Genomic DNA, 26,995 nt, shown 5'->3' on the forward strand with positions numbered 1-26,995 from the left:
GTCTGTCTGAACTAGCAAATGGTTAGCTTAGCCTCGCAGCAAAGCTAGAAACTGCTAACTGTCCAAGGTCCAAACTATCAGCCACCATAGTGTATGTATAAAATAAAAATAAATGAAATGTAACTGCTAATGCTTTGATATGCCAAGTTATGTTAGGTTTTGTGGCCCTAATGCTATGCTAAATGACTGCTTCTTGCTCACGAAGGAACTATTTTTCCGGCCCTTTTATGCACATTTTGAGCCCTTATGCTAAGCCAAGTAGCTGTTTTGTCCGCTAATGCTATGCTAATAAACAGTTTGTGGAACTTATGCTAAGCAAAGGAACTTTTCTAGCCCTTATGTTATGATGATAACATTACCTAATGCTATGCTAAGTAACTGTTTCTGTCCCCCTATGTTAAGTGAAGCTAATCCTTATAGCAATTGCGCTATGCTACCGTGTTTTTTAGAGCTCTACTGCTACCCTAATATTACGCTAAACTAACTATTTTATGCCTTTGCTAATTAATATAAGCAAATGTCTACCCAGCTCCCCCCCCCCCCCCCCCACAATGCTATGCTAAGCAACTGTTTCTGGCCCATATGCTAAGTGAAGCAATTCTTTCTAGCCATGGTGCTGTTTTTGTTTTGTTTTAAAAGTTCTTCAGCTGTCCTGTCGATTAAAGGCTAAAAAGCCAAAATAATAATAATAATAATAATAATAAACGTGTCCCTATGCTAAGCTAAACATGAGCTGAGGTACAATTTGTAACTCGTCTACTATGAGAAAGAGAACCTTTGTAGCCCAAATGTTGTGCTAAGCAACTATTTTCTAGTTATTATGCTAAGCAACAGTTTTGCTCTACTAATTTACCATTTGTTGTGCTAATGCAGTGCTGCGATGCAACTTCTCAGCAGAGGGCTATGCCAACCTGCTAGCCTACACTTATGCTGAGCTCAACTTCTATCTTAGCTGCACACTGCACAGACAAACGTCTTCATCCATTTTGTCTAAGGATCACTTTGAGAAGGTGCATCTGAAAAGTATTCAGTTATTGTCTTGTTCCACATTTTTTTGTAAATTGCATACTCAAAATTCTACACACAACACCCTATATGGACTTTTTTTTTTTTTTTTTTTTTTACTATTTATTTAAAAAAAAATCTGTATTTTGATGATTGAAAATACATGTAATCAATTTTGGAATACAGCTGTTAACAAAATGTGTGAAAAGTGCTGTACAATTTCTAGATGCACTGTAACAACTGGGAATTTTATTTTATTTTTAAAAACACTTTTTTGGACCAGTCGCTGGTACAAAAAGAATTTTGCTGTTTGTAAATGAACGTTTGGCCAGACCAAAAACTTTACGCTGAAGGTGAATAAAGTGTTGTAAAACCATGAATGTTACATGAGCTAAATCTAGCACTTTTTGTTGTCACATATTTTGAAACGTGATAAATGATTTGACAAATGAGGCTTTTTTTCTGGCTATGAAAACAGTTTTGTAAAGGCCCATCGTAATGTTTTGGGAGTTGTGGCACTCTGTGGTTGAAAATGTTTTGTTTTACTTTTGTCTTTTTTGTCTTCTGACTGAGGAGCTAGTCGAGGCGCAAAAACGGTGCCTTTTTAATCTAGCCTCAGGGGGCCATCACAATAAAAATATGACTTAACACTGACTCAATTATTTTTGTTTTGACATGCATCAGCTGTTTTCTTATGAATATTGTAGTTCAATTTCTTATTATATAAATGTATTTAAAGTTATGTTCATCCTAAAATTATGTTAACAATAAAAAGTCGACACGAATGCAAAAATCACATGAATCATTTAATTAAGGTGTCAATCACAAGCCACACATTTGTAATGTTAAAAGTGTTAGTGTGCTTTAGCAACATTACAAACACTTTACATTGTTAAATCTGCTTTTACAAAAATAATCATCTCAAGTATACTATCAATCCTATTCATTGCTCATTTAGGACATATTTTTTGACAAATACAAATTCTTTATTTCTCTAGCGACAATGGATTGTTCTCGTTTACTACATTTTGTATGACGATATGCTAAAAATAATCCGATGAACACTGTACAGTCTAGCACATTTGAAATGTGTGTGGACTTGTGAGCGTGATAGGTGTGATACATGACACGTGCATTATTACTGTGCATTCAAGTACATTGACATACAAACTCGTGATGATCCCTGGAATGTATTTTGTGTGTTTGAAAAATGGAGTAAGTGCGCAAATGTAAATGTAACATATACAGAAGATGACTTGCGTGTAGAGTATTAAAATATTATTTTACAGTACATTCAACAGTGAAATGTGACGCATACTTGGTAAATACTTGATGCAGCTCATAGGTTGTGTAACAAACGACAATTGCACGTTAACGAGGTGAAAAAGTGCTGATTTTGTTCATTTGCAAAAGCACAGTAGTAGTCCATGAAAAGATAGCGACACAAAAAATGCAAACCAATTGCATGAAATGCGTTCAACCGACAGTTCATTGAATCATCATTAATTAAAACCTGAAAGAGGATTATACAGTACGAGTTCCCTTAGTAAGCATTTATATCTTTATGCTGTGCTTATTCCACAATTATTTTGCATATTGTGAAAAACACGATTTATTGCAGTTGTTCAATCCAAAAAGTTAAATTCACCAGCTTGATGAATTACAATATGACATAAGAACAATTGTTTATTATTTATAGCATTCTGAAAAGGATTGTCCATTTTTGTGTTTAATGAATCGCTGAAAAAAAGTTTCACTTTTTGAATTGAACTACTTAAATAAATGAACTTTTCTACAATACAATTCATTTGGTTTGCACCTGTACATCATCGTTGTCATACGGAAAGCTCAATGTCCAAATATGGTCATTACATATTTTTTAACAAATCAATATTATTGGTCTGTCCCCAAGTAGTCAGTTATTATTATCATTATATTTTATTTACTATTATTTTTTACAAATTATAAACAAATTTAAAGTTTTGAAAATAGCTTAAGAACAAAATCTATTAACTTTTGAACTCTTTCTGGAAAGTTTTGTAAAACACCGCCTCTTCATTCACTCTGCAGGAGCCGTGCGGCCTTCAGTTGCCTCAAGATTGAAACTCTAGATGTTTTTGGTTGTTTTGTTTTTGCAATATTGAATAATGGTTGGTAAGTTTAAGTACATCAAAACAGTTTTGTTTTTTTTTACTCCTTAAAATGAGTGATTTTGGATATGCGAGAATTCTGCCCAACAGCGGCGATAGTTTCCATCCAGTGAAATGCTAAAAAAAAAGAAAAAAGAAAAAAAATAGATGTTGACTGCTACAACATGCACAAAAATCTAATTATCAGTAGTAATGGTCTTTTTGTCTTTCTCCCATTCACAAAAAAAATCCCTGAGACGTTTGTGCGCGTATGTTTGTGTTCAAGCAAGAGCTACAAAGTGATCCCTTTGTTTAAAAAAAACAAAAAAAAAAGATTTTAAAAAAGTATTACTTGTTAGTAGTACTGGATAGTAGCTTGAACTGGGGCTTCAGTGTGTCCTGTTTACTGCTATATTGTTGACTCCAGCTGGATCTGCATGTAGCAGGCCTGCCACACAAACAGAGGTCACATTATATTAGAATAAGGTCACATTTATGATTCTGAAATCATTTATTTTACATTATTTGCCTGGCCACTCATCACGGTACTGCAATCTAGATGCCGTGAGCAGCGCGCCATAGCACTACTTTAAGCCGCGTTATCTCCAGACCACTGGAACATAAAGAAGTAGCTGTTGCTCACCTTCAAAGTGGTAAACATCAGTCCCAGCTCTCCATGCTGAACGTTAGGATCCATCAAGTCTTCTATCAGACTCACTTCAGCTCCCAGGTTTCGGATCCTAATGAACAGAATACGCACGATGGCGGATAAAACAGCACTTTTCCAAACTGACATGATCGCATGAATGTATTAAGCTCTATCCACGGCATCCTCTTATGTGTGTGTGTGTGTGTGTACCTCGCCCTGAGCACAATGTAAAGGAAGAGAGGGAGCAGGTCATCCATGCACCACAGGAAGTCGCCGTCCTGCATGGGTTTGATTTCCTGGGTCAACTCCTCAAAAGTATTCTGGATGACCAGGAGTTTATCCGAGGGGGTGAACGTGGTGCTGCGAGCGTGTCGGGGGGGGGGGGGGGGCATAAGGTGCCAGGCTAGCATCAGTTTTTGTGAACATGCGCCCAATTTAGGAGGTAAATAAAAGCTACCTGATTTGTTGGAGTGTCTCGACAGCGCTGCCAAAGCTGACGTCTTTGCTGCTGGATACAATCTGGAAGGTGAAATGAAACAAGCAATCTTTTGTCTTTATCTGACAATTTCTGTCAGCGAGAAGAGTTCAGCTTCTTCGAAAGTAATTTACAGACACGTGCATGGACATACAGATTTCAGACAAATAAATGCTTGTTATGAAGTTTAAATCATGAAACAATTTGGTCATATATCTCTTGTGTGACTGAATATCAGAAGTGACTGGAATCAGTCCATGACAAATAACTGACCTGTTTTTTCTCCCCGAGAACACACATCCACTTTGGCCAGAACTTTCTGTAAGTTATCCAAAAAAAAAAAGACGATCATACACTGTATATGTACAGTACACATGCACTGCTAATGAGAACCAATAAAATAATTAAAACTTAAATGTAATTCATTTTGCCATATATGTATTATCTTGGCACTTTTACGTTCAGTTTTTAGTCCTGTTAGCCTTTTACAATTTTGGTAAATTATAAATTTACGGTATGTACAACAGATACACTCAAAAGTAGGGGTGTGACAAAAATTGTAGGGCTGGGGAAAAAAAGTTGACTTTATTTATACACTGCAAGCATTATTGGAATGATGGCGAATGTTATTTGTTTGCTTAAAAACACTGACTTACTTAGTTAATGGGTTTTTATTAAAGACAATACAGCACATTAAGATTCCCCAAAACACAGGAAAGTAAGTTTTGAACATCCTAAAAACACTTGGGCTGTAATTATTACAAAATGTAACTTGCCACTCGGTTTTAGGTGTTCGTTTAGGCAGTCGTGCACTAAACATGCCCAGAAGAAGACATCGACAGGAAGTTATTGACCTCATGTAGCAAACTGCTAGCTCTACCCTTGTTTATTCATGGAATAATGTTGAAGCATCGTCTGTAAATGACTTGTAGGACACTATTACATGTGTAATGTAGGTATAATGGTGTATGCGTGCACTAAATGTTAGTTTACCTTAAATGGTAATCGCTAGTGCGCTAATGCTAATCGTGATTGCTAACCGTTTAGTATAGGCTAATTGTTGTTTAATAATACATATATGGAGGACCAAAAATGCCACAATATAAAATAAATAAATCTCAAAACACGGATATAAAAATATAATTAAAAAATGGAATACTAAAAAATAAAAATAAATGGAAATAAAAACAACAACAAATATATATATAAATAAAGATAAATAAAAACAAAAATTCAACAACAAAAAAGTGGAACTAAATATATAAATAGAAATAAATGTCAATCAATAAATACAAAAGCCTCTACTCTCATATTTATTTCATGCTGCAGACACTGTCAGCATGAAATGCATCATTACATGTTCTTCAAATGTAGGGGCGGTCCTAAGTGTGTCTTAGGTTGGACAGTACTCCGTAGTTGCAAACTGCCTTTCGCTGGTGGAGTGAGCGGGTCGGTGAAAATGTGTATGTATGCGGTATGCAAAATTACAATTAAAAAAGCCACAACCCACGAGTCCATACGTGACAACCAATATGACGATTGATGTTGCTGAACACTCACTGCTGAACGCCCAGGAAGCTGAGCAGGGACTGATCGGGCTGCTTGTTGAGCCTGATGATGCGGTCCCAGTACTGCGCCTCCTGTTGTTCGTCGTGAAGGCAGTACAACACGAAGAGAGGTTGATAGAGTTGAGGGAGCAGCAGTGGGAGGAGCAGAGTAGAGCAGCTCACTACAAAGACAAAGCTGAGGAAGGAGAACCGGGAGTCAGGGCTTCACATAAACACGTTAACAATTTTGGAGCACATGCCGCAATTTTATAAATGAACCCATTTGTATGGCAGGCCTGTAAATATTTGGAAAAATTTGGAGCCAAATATTGCCAGCTGTCACACTGCGTGTGCATGTGTGGTCATCAAGGTACACCCACCTTGGCTCTTCTGCATATGAGCTGTATCTGATCCTACATGGAGAAATGGGAGTATCTGGTAGGACACTGCCATCATCTGGTAACCCAGGAAACAGGAACCTGAAATACAAAGACAACGTGACGATTACAAATACTGCAGTTTGGTGCACAGTGAACACAATCTGTTCTGTGACGCTCAAAGGGGTCCAACTCATTTATATTGAGGACTATACATTATATATGACTTTTTCTAACATTTAATAAAACAGGATGATGGTGCTACCTGACAATGGAGTACAATTGTTTGATGTAGGCCTGCACCTCCTTCACAGCCTCCCTGAGCAGCCGGTGGTTTGACTCCACACCCAGGTAGGTCATCCTGTAGACGGTCACCAGCGTCTCCACCAGCCAGCCCAGAGGGTGGAACGGGGTCTCACATGCCTAAAAAGAATGCACACTAAAGCTCTAAAAAGAAGCTCACATATACACACAAGCATGCCTTGCACATAATTAAAACACCTTAGTGAGGTATTTTCGTATGTTGTCATAACTTGTGGTGGTGACAGCATCCGCGTGGTGAGGAATACACTCCAAACACTCCAGCACTTTGCTCTGAGACCTGCTGAGGTCCGGGCTACACGCAGTAACCAAGAAATACAACAAAAACTTAAATAGAAGTGTAAATATAAATCTGTGTTTGTATTGTGTCTCAACCTGTGTCGACGTGCACTTGAAATGGAAACGGCAATGTTCTCCCAGGCTGTTGTCCTCTCTCCTCTGCCGGTAACGTCAGAGCCCAGTCGCCGCCAGCATTCGTCGAAAACGCACACCCACCTCTCATCTGCGGCCACAACGTACTGCCCCAACCTGCTACATGTGGATGCAACAGAAAAATACACTTAAAAAAAAAAAGAAGAAGGGAAAACACCACACAGTACATTTATTAAAAAGGTGTTATCAGTATTGTTTTGTTTTCTCCCCCACAATGTGTTGCCTCACTTAATGCAAGTATTCATAAGCAGGTGCAATTGTGGAAGGGTACTGAATTATTTTGTTCTTACTCATTGTCTAATATTAAACTTTATTTATGTTGGCTAGTAAAACAGCCACTTGGAAGCACATTACTGCCACCAAGTGGCCTAAAGTCATAATGCTCCTATTTGCTCTCCAGTTCAAATAAGATTATGAGAGGAGTGAAAGTAGTCTTACTAGACTGTCCGAAAATTCGACCTAGCATTAAAATACATGACTAGTATATTAGCATGTAAACATTAAAATATCCTGTTTTTACTTATACTTAAGTTTCAATGTGCAATAGAACTACAGTGGTGCCTTGGGATATGAGTGAGGTGACTTACGAGTCTTTCGCGATATGAGACTTTGTTTTGGTCTATTTATGCTTTGACTTGTGAGCAAAGATTCAAGATACAGGCCCTAGACCGTGGAAGTGAACTCAGCTAAACTGATTTCACAATGAGCCGCAGTTTGGCGAAGAAAAAGTAAATGATGAGCATTTAAAATTACCACATAGCTTGAGCTTCAGCTGATAAGTCTGTTCAGCTTAGCACAAAAAAAAAAAAAAAAAGATGTTGATGGGCAATCAAAAAGCACCAGCGTCACGGTGTATAACTCTTTCAGTAGCAATGTGACAGGATTTATTACAAAAAAAAAGAAAAGAAAATCTGTACAACGCAGCAAGAATTTTGAAAATGTTCATGAGAAATAGAGGTTTTTTTGGGAGAGGAAAAGACGGACATTAAAAAAAAAAAAAAAAGTTTAATTATTTTTAATTGTAATTAATATGATTTTTTTTTTAATGAAGTATAATATTATAGAATGCTATTTATTACTTTGGAAAAAAATGCTTTTGGGAGGATGGAACAAATTTTAATGGGAAAAGATGATAGAGACTGGCTGACACGTGCACTGAATATAATAAAATTACAACTGAAAACTCACATAAAGTTCTTTCTGTCCTTGTCTTCAATCTCATCAGCAGCAAGTTTTGTATAAACTCCATCCACTTTCAGGCCTGCGCTCCACTCCCCACTGAAATGGCCCTCTAAAGTGTCACCATTTGCAAGGGACAAAACACCCTGAGAGCAAAAGAACATGATTATATTCCAGTCGCACCTCTGGAATAATTGACAAGCACCTGTCAAAAATCCCACCCAAGCAGTGCAAGCATTTGACAAAGGAAAGCGATGTCTTCTACCTTCCCGTTGGCGCTCCAGTCCTCGGAAAACTCCCCATGGAAAGCAGTGTCATCGTCTGATACCAGCAAACCGGGACCCTGAGAGGCCGGACATGCCGCATCATCAAAACGATGCATTTGTCACAGTGAAGTCAATCCAATTGGACACTTACACTCATCTTGTTTTCCCTGAAGTTCCCTTCATAGTAAACACCGTGCTGAGTCACGACCACGGCGCTCCCGTGCCTCTCATCGTCCAGCCACATTCCCATGTACTTCTCACCTCTAGAAGAAATGAAGGAAAGCAAGTGAGGCCGTCATATGTTGACATCAATACAACTGCAATTATTCTATTTCTAACAATAAAAACATATAAGTGGTTATAAGTGTATTTAAAAATGTAAAGCCAAGGGGATTGCTTCAGTGACTTTAAGCAAATGCATTGGGAACAAATTGAAGAAAAATGCCGTTAGGCTTTTTTAGTTTTTTTTCTAAATTAGCAACATTTAAAAATGTACTGTATGAATAGAATTGTTAAGCTTTTCACCGTTTTTTAAATTTGTATTACAGAAAATGTCCTTTACTTGAAGTTCAGTATAATTTAAAATATCAACTTTTTGTGTTCTTGAAAAAGTGCTGCTGGCCATATAATTCAATATTTTGCATTATACAACACTGTATTTATTATTTATTCAACATATCAGCAATGTTAATTGTGTTGGATTGAGTTTTAATTTTGAGTTCAATTTCGTCCCTCCCGACCTCCAGATGCCGGTGCTTCAAGCACTGAATATTTCCTTCGGGCATGCGCAGAAGCACCGCTATCTGGCGGTCGTCCGGGACTCATAAAACCGCAGTTACAGTCATAACTTTCGTTTTGAGATCTGGACAACAAATGATCTCAAATTGAGATTGTTTTTTGATTTATTTTAATATTTTTGTTAATTATTGCAGCTTTGCTAAGTGGCAATATAACCCATTCAGAAATTGTTCCATTACTATTTTTACACTTTATATCGCAAGATAAACCACCGAGGAAAAGGGATTCAATTCATACCATGATATCAATTATACACACACCAGCCCTTTGACTGACTTTTATTTAAAAAAAACACGCAATTACTTTGAACATACGTGTATGTCACGTTTCATACAAGACTGCCACTAACGTCAATTATTTGTTGCATGTCAAAATCCGGTATGCAAATGTCTAGACTATCAGACCTGGTGATGTCATCATAGACGCCATATCCATTCCTCTTGTCGCAGACCCACTGGCCAATGAACACGCCTGAAGAAGTCTTGTCCAGCTTGCCTGAGCGCAACATTCCGTAGCCGTGACGCTGGCCATCGCTGAAGCAGCCCTCGTATACCTCACCGGTAGCATACCTTCAAAATATTTTTTTTAAAATTCAACAATAATAGAAACAAACTTAATAGCACCTAACAAGATACAAATATGCACCATAGTGGTTTATTTTTTTATTTTTTTTTTGAACTGGCATAAAGCAATAAAAAGAGTGTTAATGGGGGATCACCTCCATGCCTTTTCAATAGTAAACAATAAACTGACCTGTAGATGCCAAAGCCGTGTATCTTGCCATCCCGCCAGTGTCCCTGATAGCAACCTGCTTTATTCAGCAGTTTGTCAGGAATCATGCACTCGCCATAGCTGGAAGGACAACCGGCGGGCTATTAGAGAAATCTAGAGAGCTATTTCACATTAGTTCGGCACTAATGATGTACTTGCCCATCCTCCAGTCCATTTTTAAAGTTCCCAGTGTAGGTACGTCCATCCTGCCATCTCATTGTTCCTCTGTAAATACACAACATATATATATATATTTGTCACTTCAAATACAAATAAGCAGAATTGTCACTTAAACAATATAAGCAAATTCAGTTTTCGTTACCAAACCTCTCCTCAGCTCAATGTGTCAAATGCCCACCACAGGCATGATTCTCTGACCTGCCATGAACTCGTCCAGCCAGCCAGCTCCCAGTATACTGCGCGTCCTTGAATCGTCCCTCTCCCGTGAATGTATAGGAGGCCGTGCGGGACATTGCTGTTATTCCTGGGGATGAACCCTGACCTCCTCCACTCAGCACCCGGTCCACCTCTTGATTAAGAAAATGCAGCCACTTGTTCTACAGGGTGAGTGCAAAAACAACCCAAAAAACGCATGTTGAGTGACATAAAGTCATATGAGACAACGGTTTATTTTTAACCTTGCTTGGGAGTGAATGAGCCTTTCTCGGATAAAGCCTGAGCATGAACTGAATACGTGATTCAAATGAATATATTGGAAACAAGTATAAATTCAAGACAATAAAACATTGCAATATAAACATAGCAATTGTGTACTAGTTTTCATGCAACAACACACTCATATTTGTTTTATTTGTATGTACAACTGTGTATGTAAAATGATGTTTACTTACTCATTTATCAATGGCCGCATCACATTATGTGAGGCACTCCTGATAATATTAGTACACATGGAAAAAAACATACATACCTTCTCTTGTGGTGTTGAGGCCACCAGGATGAAGGTCTCTTCTGGGCATGACATTTTGATGGCATAGCTGAAGACACATCAAATAAATCATGGTAGAAATGTTCCCATTCTGCTGTCGTGTTTTGTTTGCATTGCTAATTAGGCTTAATTAGTTTTTATTGGATAGCAAATATATACTTATTTTGAATGTGCTATGTGGACCTACTGTATATACTCTGAAATTCATCCATAACGCTTATTTATGGATGACATCAATCATCTGTCTATAAAAGGTTTTCATCTACAAAGTTAACATCCATGTAACAACATATAAAATCAAATACAAACACAAACTTACCATTCACTGTTGTTTTCAGGAAGTGGTTTTACCCACAAAAGGTTCACAGGGTAGACACGATGAGTGGAGAACTGGAAAGAGGCGTATGGGTTATTTTTCATGATGAATTTGTCACACTCATATCAAAATAAAAATAAATACAAAAAACTGGGAGAAAATCACGAGACAAGGGGAAATAAATTGAACTTGAAGTTTGCCAGCCACACTGCAGCGGTGAGTTTAAGAGCTTGACAGACTTTGTGTTACAATATCTAAAAACGTACATATTGGCACCTCTGATGCAAACACTCCAGGCTTGTCACCAGCGTTTCATGCACAAAACAAATCTCAATCCAGGACGTATGAAATGTTAAATGCGAATTCAGTTTTACACACACACACGAACTATTTGTTTCATTACCAACCAAATCCAAAATTAAGAAAATTGTGTGCAACTAAGTACATCTAATGTTATGATAAACAACATTCCGTCTTTTTTTTTTTTTACTGAACAGTCCATTGAAAATTCTATACAGTCCTGTTTTAAGATAAGTGACCCACAACATCCTGTGTGTGAATACTGCGTACAGACCAGCCCACCCATGCTGCTGTAGCACAGACCTCGATGAACTGCTATCACATACTGTAATACTTACGAGGCTCTTTGGAGGAGCGGCGCGCTGAGTGGGTAAAAAAAAATAAAAATGGAACGGATACATTGGATTGCATTAACATGTGTGGCTGAGGTACAATGCAATTTCATAATCCACTTCAAATAACACAACTACCGTTCTATGAGTCCAAAAGGAAATCAATCCACAATGTACAGGTGTATCCATAAATACTGTATAGAAATATATCTAAATATTTTGTTTAATTATTTCTTCCGTAACATTCTAATTTCTTGCAAAGGTGAATTTGGGATTTTTGTGAATGAGTCTCTATAATAAATGTAGTATACAAGTTTGAGTTCCTGAAATATGGTAACATCCCCCCTATATTCTACTTTTTTTTTTCCCGACTAAATTCCCTTGATCAACTATGGAGAAAATCAATTGCTTTCTGAGTATTCTAAACTCTTGTTATATATAGTGCTGTGCTCTTTATGACGACCAAATGTAGCTTAGGTTAGTTGTATATTATACGACTATGTTATGCTAAGCATCAGGGCTGTGAACACACCAGAATACAATTCAATTCAATGGATACATTTGCATTTGAAGTGACATGTTGAATTGAATTTGAATGACAGGAAGTGGAACTGAATTCAAAGCAATTTCGAGAAACTTATTCTCATCACCCATCAGAGAATGAGACTGAGAGTGTATTCACTAGTGTGCACCAAACAAAATGTTCAGGCAGCCATTTTAAAGACTTAGCTAAAGCAAGGTATTGTGGGAAATGAAGTGCTGTTCTAGAATCATATCAAACAATTTTACAATTCTAATTATGTTTTATCTGAGTATGTTATTTATGTTAATACAAATAAATTACTAGACTTGACCATTTATTATATTTAAGTATTATAACTATGAAATTTATGGGGTAAATACAGTTTCATTGTTAAATTCACTGCATCATGAATTTCTTTAAATTTTACGGAATTTCAAATCCACTTCCTGCAATTTGAATTTGATTTGAAATTATGCTTAATGTTTGCCACCCCAATTTAGGGATCATTCTCAATTCAATTCTACATTTCATATAGCCCTTCTAAGCATCAGAAGATGATACAGACACTCCGACTTACAATGACATCTAATTCAATTATTAACATATCTGATATAATGCATCGTGTTTTGTATTGCATTGAAAACCTCATATGCACAACTGCATTGAAGACAATGTGTTCTATTGTAACCTTCTAATGCAGTGATTGTAAAACTTTTGACACCAAGCAACACCTACTGTATAGGCCCAAGTGTTCTTCAAAAAGAGTATAGAAAATTGTACCTAAAACAAAACGTTTTAAAACAAACAGCTTCTACAGATTAAACCAAAATGTATTGATTTTAAGTTAGAAACAAATGAACTATACTTAGGCAGTGATTGTTTCACTATACACAGTGAGAATCACTGTGCACTCCTCTTGCGTGTCAAGATCGAACTTTTACGAATGGTTGGAATGCAACCCACCTTTGTGAAATTGGAACAGGGCTAATTTTTCTCAGGATACATTTCAGTCTGCAGGGTGTTTAGGCTGTATGCCAAAGACTTACTCAAGTATGTCACATACTCTTGTTTGCGTGTATACCTGTATGTGAACCAGCGCATCGTTGAACAGTATGAACCAGTGGTTGGAGAAGCGTCCGGCGCCCTGCAGGGTTAGGGTTCGATTGCTGCTTTCACATAACACGCGACGCTGTGGGAGACGCAGACCCTCCTGAAATCACAGTCAAGCATTTGTGTGTGCATTCATGCTAAGCTGCATGTCGCTGATAAAAGCTTTACTTTTCTGCCATTGTTAAGCATGTGTGTTGATTTAATTTGTGAATGTTAATGACTTGAAAAAGTCAGTAAATAATGTTAATTCCACTTCAGGCATGTGACACCGGTGCACTAACACTGGTTGACATGTTGAGTCACACCCTTGAGAGACACTGCTAGTTTAAAGGAGGCTTTAACCGACGCCATAAAATTAACACCCATCTCTTACAGTGTCAGTCAAAATTCATCATCATTATCTTTGAAGTCAGATGTACAAGAGTAACTAATGAACTAGACTAAGTGCAATTTCTGCAGAAATTGTGTGGGGATGCTGAAAGCTGAATGCTAATAGCTGAATGCTAAGAGGTAAATGCTAAGATTTTAATGCATATGCTTATGAAGTTAAGTGAAAGATAAATTACTTAAGTACCGGTACTAAAATGTTGTCCAAGCGGGGTTTGAACCCAGATTCTCCGTGGTGGTGGCAGGCAATTTCTCTTGAAGTAAATTGAAAGATAAATTATGTGAAAATTACAAAGTATTAATTGTAGTTGAAAGATAAATGAATAAAAAGAACACTTGAACCAGGGAGGCGTGAATTTTTGAAGCAAGTTGAAATGTATATGGAAAAGTGTTATCTAAAAGTACCCTCCATTCATTTAGATGGAAAAATGGAACTAATGATATCCAATGGAAAAATGCCGCCCCCCCCCCCAAAAAAAAATATCACTCAATAGCGCCACCTAAGCATGCAGTAACCTCCATTTATTTAGATGGAAAAGTGGAACGAATGATAACGATGGAAAAATGCAAAAAACAAAAATAAAATCACTTGATAGCGCCACCTAGGCATGCAGTACCCTCCATTACTGGTTACTGGGCAATGCATCTTTACCAAGTGCGCCACTGAGCAATATCAGAGAGCTGGTGATGATGATCAGTTGTATGTATGGTAGTGGGCGTGGAAAGAAGAACTTGTCCATCCCATTAAAAAAAAAATGAATGGGGAAAAGTTGACATTTAACGTTAAATTGTGCGAATACTGTGAGTAATGTGGAATCAGACCATAAATACCCCGGAAGGCGTGAATTTTTGAAGGAAGTTGAAATTTGAACGGTGTAAATCGGAAGTATTATGTGGGAGCTGTTTCTCTGCAAAAAAGTGAGGAGAATAAAAATCACAATAAAATATGTGAGTCTTGTGCCTGTCAGTCAAAATTGAGCATTATCTCGTGAAAGGGGCCACTAAGTTTTTTAGCACTAAAATGTATTTCAAAAAGTGACATGTTGTAATCACCATGTTTTTCCCGGAGTGAGTCTTCCAGAAGAGAAAAGTGGCTTCAGCCTCCTTCTTCCTCCTCAGTAGTGTCGCAGAGAGATGCTCGTACTTCATTCCGCTCTGATGGAGGGACTGATACTCTGTTGTAAGCTAGGGGGCAATAAAAAGACATTTGGTAGTTGCTTACATGTCAGAATGTGTACCATAGAAAAAATGATTCTGATATTAATCGTGTTATTCTTGATCAGACAGGAAAGATCATATTTATCAAGCAAACCGGCATAAACACACACACTCGACTTGACATCTGTGTGTGACGGCAAAATAGAGGGCTTCAGCCTCACCATGTCATAGCAGGATTCCAATGCGAGCAGGACTCGACTGTACTGCAGGAGCTGCTGCATAGGCCAGTACAACAAAGAACCCAGATCGGCATCGCCACTGACTGCTGATGGGTCCAGTTCAGAAAGTTGGGCAAGTTTGGTCTGCTTGGAACCTAAACACTCACTGGACAACATACACACAAGAGACGTGGAGAATCCATTCGTATGTTTTGTGACATGTACAACCCTCCGTACATACTGATGAATATGACACGCCTATCATAATCAAATAAAGAGAATTACAGTGAGAGTTTATGAAGCAACTGAAATCCACCCATGACCTGGAAGTCCCCTACAGCGCTGCAATACCTACATGGAAACAGACAAAATAAACACAGAATCAATACAACTCCACAATATAATAAGCGCCGAGAAGTCGACCTTACTCGGTATAGATGTCAAGGAAGTGCTGAGTGTGCGTGAGCAGGTGAAGTGAAGCGACATCTCGACGTAGCACGCTGTGCAGGAAATGGGTGAGCGACGTCGAGTGTTGACCAATGAGGATGCTCAGATGAACAAAAGTTTTGTAGATGGAGAGGAAGAGACGAGTGCAGGGCTCACCGAGGGATGGACGTGCATTTTCTGCGGGGAAACATGAACACATTTGATATAACAGCAGCATCATCATCATCATTACAAGATATATGTTAACATCATTAGGCTTGTAGCAGTTCCCAGATGTCTCAATAACATTCCTGGCTTTTGTCAAGGGTCAACAGGGTCAATTTATTTGACAGATACTCACTCACCTTTGTTGAAAACGGGCATAAGAAGCAGTTTCCTGACGCTGCTCAACCAGCAGTAAAACTTCTTCTCGATGGAAGCCAGCTCGTGGACGGCCAAGATAAGACCCGAGATGTTGTGGTTGGCCAGCAGCGCACACTTGTGACCACCACTGCACACGCTGCTGATGTAACCGATCTATGCACACAGACATCATCAACGCAATTAACAAACTGGAAGGAAATTGTGTAGAGAATTGATGAAAAGTTGAATGCCAAGATTTTAATGCATATGTTTATGAAGTAAATTGAAAGATAAATTACTTGAGTACCAAATTGTAGTCCAAGCGGGGTTTGAAAGCAGGTTCTCTGTGGTGGTGGCAGGCAATTGCTCTAAGCACTGAGCTAACTCGACTTGTTCAAATTCATGGCTAATGGCGTATTTATTTTGAAAAGTGTCATCTGATGCTGAAAGCTAGCATGCATTTCATCATTTCAGTGAAATTATAATGCATTTCTTGATATGTTAGTTAGTTGGTATACATGTTTATCACTTAGCATAATGGCCATGGATATATTTGGTATAAGGTGAGATCCGAACCCGCGACTTCCTGGTTACTGAACAATGCACTTAAAGTTGAGTTAAGTTGTATGTATGGAAGTGGCCGTGGAAAGTGGGACTTCAATGATGTGGTCTCAAAATTTCAATGTCTGTCCCAATGAAAATTAATGGGCAAAAGTTGATATTTAATGTTAAATTGTGCAAATACTGTAAGTAATGTGAAATCAGACAATATATACCCCGGGAGGCGTGATTTTTTTTGAACGGTGTAAATCGGAAGTATTATGTGGGAGTTGTTTCACGGCAAAAAAAGTGTGGAAAATATAAATCCCAATAACGTATGTGGGAATGCTGTTCGATGCACATACACCTGCATTAAAGTCCTCCGTGCTTTCAAAAAGCTTTTTTTTAATTTTTTTTTACTGTAATTCAAAATCCACAAGACTGCCAAGAAAACTCCCCATTCCTGCCAACAACCGCACATTCCAGGTTTAGCACATTTCTTTGAGTCCACACACCTCCATGCAAAAAGGCATCAACGTGGGTCGGACTGTGTAACTTTCAGCCCTGTTGGGTGACCGCTGGCATGACCGGGTCCTTGGGCTGGATGTCTCACTCTGCTTCGACCTCGGTTCTTGCTGCTGCCCGCAGTACAACAGCACGGGCTGGACATCGTCTCCGTCAGCCAAGAGGAGGGAGTGGCTCTGGCCCGCCGACACATCCCATGCACGAAGACCGTCGGGCAGCTACGGAGGCCACCCGGGGGCAAAGAGGAAAGCAGTACAGAAAAGCGCATATTTAGTATCTTCCATGTTTAATCCATATTTCGGACATTTGTTGTTTACCCTAGATAAGGGACCAGCCAATTAAATTATGCAATGCAATTTGTTCAGAGGAAGTCAAACCAAAAATTTTCTTTACAATATGTTCTATGCAGCCCACTTGTCTAAACACGGTATTCTGATTAATATTGGGTTTGTGGAGCAAAGTAGCAAAAACCTGTTTTTATCCATCTCAGGGAGCGGCCATTTTGTCACTTCCTGTCGACTGTAAAATATATTCACAGTTGCTCATTACTCAGGTAACGACCATTCACATCTCAACGTGGTCATGTGACATTCATTCGCAATCATATGTTGAGCTGTGATTGGTTGTTACCTGAGCAACTGTGATGTCATTTTCAGTCGACAGCAAGTGGCAAAATGGCCGCCCACTGAGATACATTGTTTAAGGATAATTTTTGAGTTGACTTCCCTTTACGTAAATTAATTAGAGGACAAGTTACTGCATTGACATATAGCATTTCTTCAAAGACATAAAAAAAAAAGATTACCAAAAAAAAAAGGAGCTTCAGTGAAAATGGCTGGGAGTGAATGAGTCAATGAATACTTAAAAACACATTTAACACATGTGAGTAAAAATGCATAGCAATAGAACAGCATAGGAAAATTCTTTCAAACATGACTAATCAAATCAAAAATATTGATTATACCTTAGTCTGCTGCGGCACAGTAACAGGACTGTTGACGTGACCGAGTTGTCCACACATGTTGCTGCCCCATGAGTAGACCTGCAATAAAAGTTTGCTTTGTCTGCAATGTTGTACAGCATGTTTAAAAAATTTTGGTTTTAACTTTTTTTTTTTTTTTTGTGAGTGAGGAGAAAAAAAGAAGAAGTTGTGCCAGCTAAGGTTAAGGTTTTGGGTGACGAGAAAGCATTAGTTAAGCTTCCGAGTGTGACACTTACCTGGCACTGAGCGGTGAGAGCCAGTGAATGGTGTGATCCTGCGGCGACTTTGATCACTTCCTCGCCTGTCAGACACTTAATACAAAGAGGCTGGAGTCTGGGAACGAACACACCCACACACGCACACACAATGTTAAATGAATACATCTCAGACAGAATCCTTATTTTTGAAAGGAAATGTGCTCTGTGCAACTAGTCAGACCTGGCCAACTGATCTCCATGGCCCAGTTGGCCCTCCGACCCTCGGCCCCAGCTCCACACCTCCGTCTCCAAGGACGGAAACACATCTTGTGACAAAGACGATGGCTTGCTTCCACAATGTTGTTGTCGCCTTGTGGTTGCTAAGGAGGGGAAAAAAGCGTGTGAGCCAATGGAGAATAGAAGCTTTTATAATTCCAAAAATATTTTATGGTATTTTTTTTCTTATCTTTTGTTTGGGGATATTTTAAGGGGGGGGTTTTCAACACTTTCTTTCTGCCTTTTAAATTAAATTCTCATTTTGGGGAATTTCATGGACATTTTATGCTATTCAAAAATATATAATAATAATAATAATAATAATAAATCCATCTATCTCCTTTACCTGTCAACTTAATTTTTTTAAATTATTATTATTTTTTTAATCATTCATTTAAACATTTTATCTGACATTTTTTTAAATAAAGATGTAAAAAACAATAATAATAATTTCAACTTTTTTTTTAAGAGATCCACAGTGAGCCGCAGGTTGCAGACCCCAGGTCAAGTCACTCTTATTTTGTATGTCCATTATGATGATAATCTTGCCAGCTCAATGCAGCTGCTACAGTCTTGTATAGTATTAGTCACTCTTATTTTTGCTGTATAAGCCTTTAATCGGTCTTTAAAAGCCACACACTCAATGTCACAGATATCACAGTGAAGAATGTGAGGATGGCGACAACATAACAGAAGTAATAGGGAGTCAAAATTTGACCAAAGTCTTCCCATGTCGGCTCAATGGCATAATCCATGCAGTGTGTTCGAGGTCCACCCCAGGTCAGCAGCTCTACTTTGGACTCACTAAAAATATTTGAACTCCTCACCTTCACATCTAAGCTAAGTCACATGACCCTGCAGAGGCTACTGATCGGTCAATTTGCGGGCAGAGGCATGAGGGGACACTGCTTCTCTACAACAGCTGATCCTTCACACTGTTGCAAACTGTCCTAAAATCCATTAGGGGCCACAGATAGAGAAGGTAAATAGAACTAAATAAAGACCAAAGAACTGAAAAACTATTGTGGGTATACACAAAATCGGAACTGTCTCACTGTGACAGTGTGTTGGTTTGCATGTTCTGTCCACAAAAAAAAAAACATACAAAACTTGACCATAATTAAAAAATATATTTATAAACAACAAATATGGATATTTCGCTAGAATTGTTAATCAGATTGCTCTTACTATTACCTACCTTGGGTGGGTGTTCCAGGTAGGGAGAATCTCCTGTTTCCTGTTTTGCCTTTCTGGTTAATGTCCGTCAGACTGGAACTCTTGTGCTCCAGCATGACTTTTTTCTTCCACAGAGGATCCTCTTCCAAAGCCACTAGAGAGGAGGACCGGACCACTTCACTGTTGGAATTGGACAGAAGATTAAGAATGACGTGTAACACAAATACAATCCCAAAAATATTTGACTTCATACAAAATATGAATATCTGAGTCACTAGATGTTTTGGGGAAACTAAACAGGCTTCATGCTAAAAAAACATATTCACACATAGAGATTTTACAATCAATTATACAAAGCTCAACAAATAAGGGGCATTTTGACAAAAGCATGTCACAGAAATTCCATTAAGACACTTGAATATTGTTTTAAATTTGAAGACAAAACTTGTTAAAATCTTGTTAATATTTTTTGGGACACCCTGTACTTTAGGCAAAGGTCAACATTTTTGTTCACATCTTACCTAAATGTCAAATCATTTTCGCAACTTGTGTGTAGCAGATCATTAGAAGGAGTTGAGGAAACATAACTATCATCTGGATAATAAAAAAATTTAAAAAAGTTAGCAAAGACGGAAGGTTAGCAAACCAGAGAGAACAAACAACAAAATCACTCTCATGATATTTCATACTTTATTATCCACCCACCTGAGGTGTGACTGCTCAGTGAGTCTGCATCACCGAGCCTTCTGCTATGTTGCATCTCTAATGAGTGACCAGAGAGTTTCTGGAGGAGGTTGTGAAGCTCCAGCTCATTAGTCAAAGCAGGTTTCTTTTTATCTGCCGAGGCTGGCAACGGGTATGATGTAGTGCAGCTGTCCGTCTGGGTTAGAGGGTCAGCGTGTCCATCAGGCTCGTTCTCCGTAACGGCCAGAGGAACATTCCTGAGGCACAGAATAAAAGCAGAAGTGAGAAAAAAAAGTGATGAGAAAGTAAGAGGAATGTAACATTTTGCAATACTTTACTCTTTATTGTCAGATATGCTGTAGAGGTATGGACATAAATCAGCTTGAGATTCATGTCCAATGCCAGCTGGCCGGAACCTTTGTTGTTGTCTGGAGCGTCTTCTGGCTGAAGTCTAAGAATTACAACCACAGCAGACTTAATGCTTCTGCATGCGTCTGAATTTTGGATAAAGTGCTTGATCAGTTTCAACCTCTGCTCTCATGCTTTCGGTTAGCTCCACCCCAAGTGGACAGTAGTGCGCATCTTCAACAGCAAAAGGCTCGTCCCGCTTTGATGGCCGCCTCTCTAGTGCTTTCGGAGTATTGGTGTTATGTAGATGTAAACAACGGACCAGAGCCAAGCTGTGGTAGGCCCCACAAGCCACCTGTTAGACATAACAACCACAATACTGGAAAATCGAGAACATTCATTTTGAAAGTTTAGATGACGATATACGGGAAAGAGAATGTACCTGAATCACATGCCTGCCTGACAAGTGCTCCACCTAAACCAGAAGATGATGTCATCGTTAATCATTTATAATAACAGCCTAGTGGCTAGTAAGAGTTTCTGGATTCGAATTTCTGTTCAGGACTTCCTGTATGTGGTTTGCTTACGCAGGTTTTCTGCTGAGGTGCCTTGAAATACTAGCCACATAACTTACGAGTTCTTTGAGATACAAGCTGTTGTTCGGCTTGAAAGACAATTGCTGCCTGCATGCTCATTTTAAGTTTACTGTCAAAACTAAAAATAAACATTACCAAGAATTATATTAAAAACAACCACACAGCTGGCATTTCGTCTGCTAGCTTAAGGCTAATGCTAACATAGGCAATGATTAGCATCTATGTGGCTGTGTACCAACCATTTAAGCAACCAATATTTGAACACAAACGATGCAGCAACACGTACTGTAGACAGTCATATACCGTACAGTATTCTTTATCTTCTGAAAAGAGCAAAGAATGACTACATCAATCCCACATGAATTCTAGGCAACACACATCCACTGCAATATGATTAGCTGCTGCACAGCCCTCAGTTGGCCTTTTTAACACGACTTATGTCCTTATTGTATCTTTTTGTAAAGTATCATTTATAATTTAAGTATATAAAAGGATACTAATTGAAAATAGATGACACATGAAAACTTTAACAGCTCTTTCTTATATCTGTAGTTTAGTGTTGCATCAAGTGACCTTTTGTGGTTTCCACACGGGGAAGTTGCTTGTGACTAGACCGAGCTGGCACCCACTGCCCCAGGTCCACAGCTCGTTCTGGGCTGACAACGCCAGACTGTGCTCCCGACCGCAGGCCAGATCCACGATCCGAACCGTCACAGGAGGAACCACCTCGTTGTCTACCACAGCCAGAGGGTATGGTTCCGCAACTAACACAAACAGGGAGTCAAACGCAGAGCCTCAAATATGCTATGCGAGACAGTTTGAGCAAAGAGGTTGATGTTTAAAAAAAAAACAAAAAAAAAAAAACAAACAAACATGTGGTGATGTCTAACCAGTCACGTTTGAGTCTGAATCCCCCTCAGTTGGCCCACACTGTCCTGCAGTATTCTCCCCCCACATATACACGGCACCCTGCTCGCTCAACGCTCCGCAATGAAAACCACCACAAGCCACATGGATCACGGTCGTCCCTCGCAGGGAGACCTCCAACAATGGAGCTGATGGCGGAACGCTGAGCCCCCTCCACAGTAGCTCTCCAAAAGAATATACGGGACCACCTGGAGGGGAGGGACAACAAAGTGAGTTTATCTAAAAAATATTTTGGGTGGGTTACTAAGTGATATGTAATAAAGAGAATCCACAATCAACAGAAGTCAATTTACAGTTTTCCTTTTACAACAGCAGTTATGTAAATTACATGTTACTAATGGAGGGGGCAGTCCTGTTGTTGGTCTTTCGAATTGGGAACACTTTTAGGCATAAATCAATACAAGTACAGAGTTCGGCTACTTCTTGTAAAAATATATTTCTTTTTTTTTTTTTTTTTTAAACACACTATAGATAAAGTGGTACTATAAAATCACCAATACTATGAAACAATGCTACACTGATTTTACATTAATAGAAATATGCTTGAAAAATCACATTGTAGTTACCAATATTGCAAAGAGCACCAAAGATTTGTAACAAGGCGACACGTATCTTACAATCATACACATATGCTTGAAAAATGACTGATGGTGTACTTAGGAACATCTCAACTAATTATATTATGGAAAACTTTATTTCAGTAGTTGAATTCAAAAAGGGAAACTGTCGTATAGATTCAACAGACAGTGTACTTTTTTTGTAATTTAAAAGATGGTCATTTACAGCTAATAAAAAAATTAAAATTAAATTTGAATGTTACAAAATAAACAAAATGCTTGTTGAACATAAAAATTATGTAGGAGTTGGTCCTCTGAAAAGTGTGTTCCTATGTGATTAATGTATAAGTTATATAATTTCTGAAGTTATGTTTTCCATGATATTTTAGTTTATTGAGCTTATGAGTTCATCGAAACGTAATCTTACCCTGTGCCAGCAGGAGTCCGTGATGTTCTCCCAGGGCCACCTGCAGAACACACTGCGACAGAAGCACTCTTTCTGGGCTAAGCGACTCACTCGGTCCCTCTGACTGCCAAATGTGGAGCAGTCCTCGCTTTGGAGGTGCGCCGGCCCGCTCTTCTGCAAGACTACAAATGTAATTAGTATTAATATACTGTGCCTGACAAACCGCAGTAGCTTTGAGACCAAAATTGTTTTTATCCAATTGTAATTAATTACAATTGGATTAGGCCAACACCTGCAAATGACTGAACAACAAGAACTAGATAACATAATGCACAACAGCAACACAGGATTTCCAAACTCAGCATACCTTAGTTCAAAGGATTAACTCTAGCCATGTGCTTTTATGTAACACAGAAGAGTTCAGTCAAGTGGTGTTAGGAGACGAACACAAGATCCACCAAAAGTTATGTAAGAAAAGCAGTTAAGGGCTGTTTAAGATTCAAACTGATCAATAGTGTATAGTTTTAGCCGTGTTTGGAGGGAAAAATGCAAACTTCTAAAAACGCCAGCATTATCTTTCCTGTGTAAATACGGAAAGAATGTGCAAATTCATTCATGAATCTTTGAACACAGGGATGCTGTCTGATAAAAGGTCTCCAGCTGTGTGTACATTGACTGAGAGATACATTACTCCCATAACTCAAATTCTCAACCCAAAAATATACACAGAGTAAACAGCATAATTGCAATATCATTGGCATCCATCCATGTTATTGATTATTATTTATTTTAAAAATGTAGGCAAGTAAATAATACATTTCGTGTATACATACCTCTGCTGTTCGTTCTCCATCACTTCAGTATCCATCCACTCCAAAGGACAGGAAAGACATCTTTAGTGCAGTGTGTTTGGTTTTAAGTGGAAATCCTCTGTCATGTCTTAACAGCATCATGGCCAGCCAGTGTGCAGCTGTATGTTGCCTATGGGAAATACACAGTACAGCTTTTAAAGATAATTTCATACAGAAAAGGTTTTAAATGACCAGAAAACAACACATTATGAAATATGATTTTAGATAATATGGGGTTTTATATAAAACAGGTACTACTACCATTACTGACATGTCAGGACTATCACCAAACATGCATCAAGTTGCTGCACGTTTGGTGCAAATACTGTGCATTACTCACTTTTTGACACGCAAGACTACAAGAATCAAATCACATCACCCTCAAAAATGTTTGCTGAACTATACACGGACATCTTCCAAGCGAGGCAAACTGGTCTACTAAACTGTTCTTTCGTATTATAGACCAAGCCTTGTTTCGCTCAGTATTATACCGACACTTGACTAGCACAATGCTAGGAAAGCTAAGCTAACTCTTCGGTGAAAACTTACCAACTGTCAAGTGAACTCGGTACAAGGTTGCAGCGGTTTCTAATGAGAAGAAAAACAAACCACCCGGCGTAGTAGCGTGTGTGACTGTGGTTGTAAAAGCCGGCGAGGAGAGTTAATTGTTCAAATGTCAATCAGTGCAGCGGAGTCGAAGGCAGAAGTTGTGACAGCTGAGTTCAGCAATGTTGTTGTTGGGAGCAACAGGCTACTAGGGCAGCCTGTGAGAGTCAAACTTTACTGAAGCGCGGAATTTGTCGCAGCTGGGATTTAAGTGGAGAACCTTAATCCCCCCCCCCCCCACCCACCCACACACACACACATGAAAAAAACGGATGTGAGGTTGAAATATTGAAATTTAAAGTTAAATGTGTTTTAAAATATATAAAGTTGTTCATTCTAACATTAAAATTAAAAATAATTATATTTTCCCGTGTTTAGCATCAATTTATAAACTTAGTTTAACTTTAAATACTGTATTGTTTTTTTTTAGTTTTACTAATGTTTTACACTCAGTAAACTAATCAGTTAGTCATTAAGATCAAACAAAAACATTTTTTTTTTAAATCTCATTTACAATGCCAAACTAGAAGCAATAGAAAATATACCTTTACTGTAAAGAAATGTAAACAAATATTACGAGGCGTGTCAGAAAAGTTCAGAAACTGAGATTTGCCTTCATGCACTCCTGAAAGGATTCTTCTGGGATCCTCCGCAGCTTCGTTGTCACGGCCATCTTGATGCCCACAGCTACAAAACAAATCTCCTAGATGATTGCCTAAGAACCAGGTTGGGAGGTTGCGCAAGCATGGCAATGTACATGCAAAGTCCACTGACATCAATAACGGTACTTTTTCACACACCTCGTACAAGAATCTTGAGTAAATTAAAAGTAAATGTTTGACAGGTCTGATTTAAGAACAGAACGGGCTGTAGGTGCCCAACACTGGGTTTAAATGGACCCGTTTTAATGTCATGTGTGGGTATAGAGCCACTACATGAATTAACAAAATGTTATATAGTTACTTAATATAGTAACATAGTTACTAAATTGACCAAAATGAGTAGCTGCTTGCTTTGTTGCAACGCCCTCAGTGGTAATTCTGGCGGAGGGAGGGCGGAGCAACATTGGACAGTACGTCTGAGCTCCCCGTCACCTGCCAACCCCAAACAAAGATTATACAGTACTGTAATTATGCAAAAAGTGTAACAAGTGCACAATGGTCAACATTCGACTTGGATCTGCCATATTTTGTATAAAGACTCCAACAGATGACAAATCATATTTTACAGTGGAAGTTTTTTTTGTACTACTTGTGTTGATCCATTTTGTAGTTTGAGGAAGAATCTCAGAGCCTTTTAAAGTGTGAAAACATGACATTATATGAATTCTTTAAATGTGGTTTAAGTGTTAATTATAACTCATAACCGATTTTTGGGGGGTACAGCTCATCCAATTGAGGTGTCTCACTCAACAGATATGACTCAGTGGTTGGCTTGTGTACGTGCATGAGAACTGCAGTTCCAATAACCCGAAGCACACTGTCAACTAAAATAACTGTTGACACCATCAGGAAGTGGAAGTTCGCTCAGAGCCGACAGTCTGGAAGAGCAGGTTTGTATCCACTCCCTCATCTCAGGTGTTCTCTTCACTTCTTCACTCATCCTTTGTTTATATTATTATTTTGTACCAGAACACACAGGCGCCATGTAGGGGTGATGCTTCTATTGTTTGCTGTCTGCATTCGCAGTGTGGCGTGTCAAACATAATTGTTCAAAGTCAAATGGATAAATCCTCTTTACTGATCTATAAAATGGCTTTTAGCGCATTCAAGTATTAACAACGCAATTGCTCTGGCTGGTATTTACATGACATTGAACAGAATACAGTCCAGGCCAACCCATCTCACTCTGCTTCATCTATCCTTCCTTCCTTTAGTCCTTCCTCTTGTCTCGTGACGTCTCGCTAATCCTGTTGGAATTCAGATGCATCTTGGGTTGGTGAAAGATTCTGGATTTGTAACTGTGGGTGGAGGGTGATGCTTGGTTGTGTTGGATTTCACTTTGCGTCATCTTTTCTTCCTTTGATCCTTCCTCCGGTCTCCTGACAACTTCTGGTGGAACTCTGAAGTATTAGTTTAAGGTGAAGGGTTTCAGGTTTCAGGTGTATTAAAGAGTACTAACTCACATACATGGACACACACACACGCGCGCAAGTTTATTTTACTATCTCTGTGGGGCCATCTCATTGACAATGTATTTCCTAGCCCCTTCCCCTAACCCCAACCATCAAAAATGATTACCTACCCCTATTCCTTACCCTAACCTCATCCATAACCCAATTCAAACCTAAACTCTA

The 26,995-nt window shown here is 38.6% G+C and overlaps 1 protein-coding gene across 4 annotated transcripts; it reads right to left on the bottom strand.

Moving 5' to 3' along the window:
* Positions 1-1,798: 1,798 nt before the first annotated feature.
* LOC147164662 (alsin-like) lies at positions 1,799-24,858 on the bottom strand. Of its 4 annotated transcripts, XR_015096760.1 has the most exons (42): positions 24,643-24,858; positions 24,076-24,223; positions 23,264-23,424; positions 22,243-22,467; positions 21,926-22,116; positions 21,199-21,231; positions 20,938-21,111; positions 20,747-20,859; positions 20,430-20,665; positions 20,246-20,318; positions 19,747-19,904; positions 18,514-18,652; positions 18,312-18,408; positions 18,058-18,135; positions 17,084-17,311; positions 16,031-16,202; positions 15,668-15,863; positions 15,525-15,590; positions 15,243-15,405; positions 14,917-15,048; positions 13,448-13,576; positions 11,850-11,873; positions 11,215-11,285; positions 10,878-10,944; positions 10,328-10,506; positions 10,109-10,174; positions 9,932-10,030; positions 9,583-9,747; positions 8,532-8,643; positions 8,380-8,457; positions 8,124-8,260; positions 6,879-7,034; positions 6,684-6,798; positions 6,448-6,605; positions 6,186-6,284; positions 5,819-6,001; positions 4,532-4,577; positions 4,241-4,302; positions 3,994-4,143; positions 3,778-3,874; positions 3,487-3,582; positions 1,799-3,272 (listed from the first exon to the last, which is right to left on the bottom strand). XR_015096760.1 is itself a non-coding variant. In XM_086092044.1 (41 exons), exons 2-41 carry the CDS (start codon positions 24,108-24,110, stop codon positions 3,544-3,546), a joined length of 4,899 nt encoding a protein of 1,632 aa, XP_085948170.1. In that variant the 5' UTR covers positions 24,111-24,223; positions 24,643-24,858; the 3' UTR covers positions 1,799-3,543. The 4 variants fall into 4 exon arrangements, 3 of the variants coding, with proteins under 3 accessions (XP_085948170.1, XP_085948169.1, XP_085948171.1); XM_086092044.1 differs by having other exon boundaries at positions 1,799-3,582; positions 6,879-7,031; XM_086092043.1 differs by having other exon boundaries at positions 1,799-3,582.
* Between the last annotated feature and the right edge of the window lie 2,137 nt (positions 24,859-26,995).

The sequence above is a fragment of the Leptonotus elevatus genome, chromosome 12 (assembly GCF_054856555.1).
Source record: "Leptonotus elevatus isolate MCC_2025b chromosome 12, RoL_Lele_1.0, whole genome shotgun sequence".
Lineage (NCBI taxonomy): Eukaryota > Metazoa > Chordata > Actinopteri > Syngnathiformes > Syngnathidae > Leptonotus > Leptonotus elevatus.

Coding starts and splice junctions, on each gene's coding strand:
- LOC147164662 (XM_086092043.1), bottom strand. CDS start 24,110: ATGGATACTGAAGTGATGGAGAACGAACAGCAGAG. Junction 15,591..15,667: donor TTCCTTGACATCTATACCGA/GTAAGGTCGACT, acceptor GTTTCCATGTAG/GTATTGCAGCGCTGTAGGGG. Junction 8,261..8,379: donor ACTGGAGCGCCAACGGGAAG/GTAGAAGACATC, acceptor TTTTGCTCTCAG/GGTGTTTTGTCCCTTGCAAA.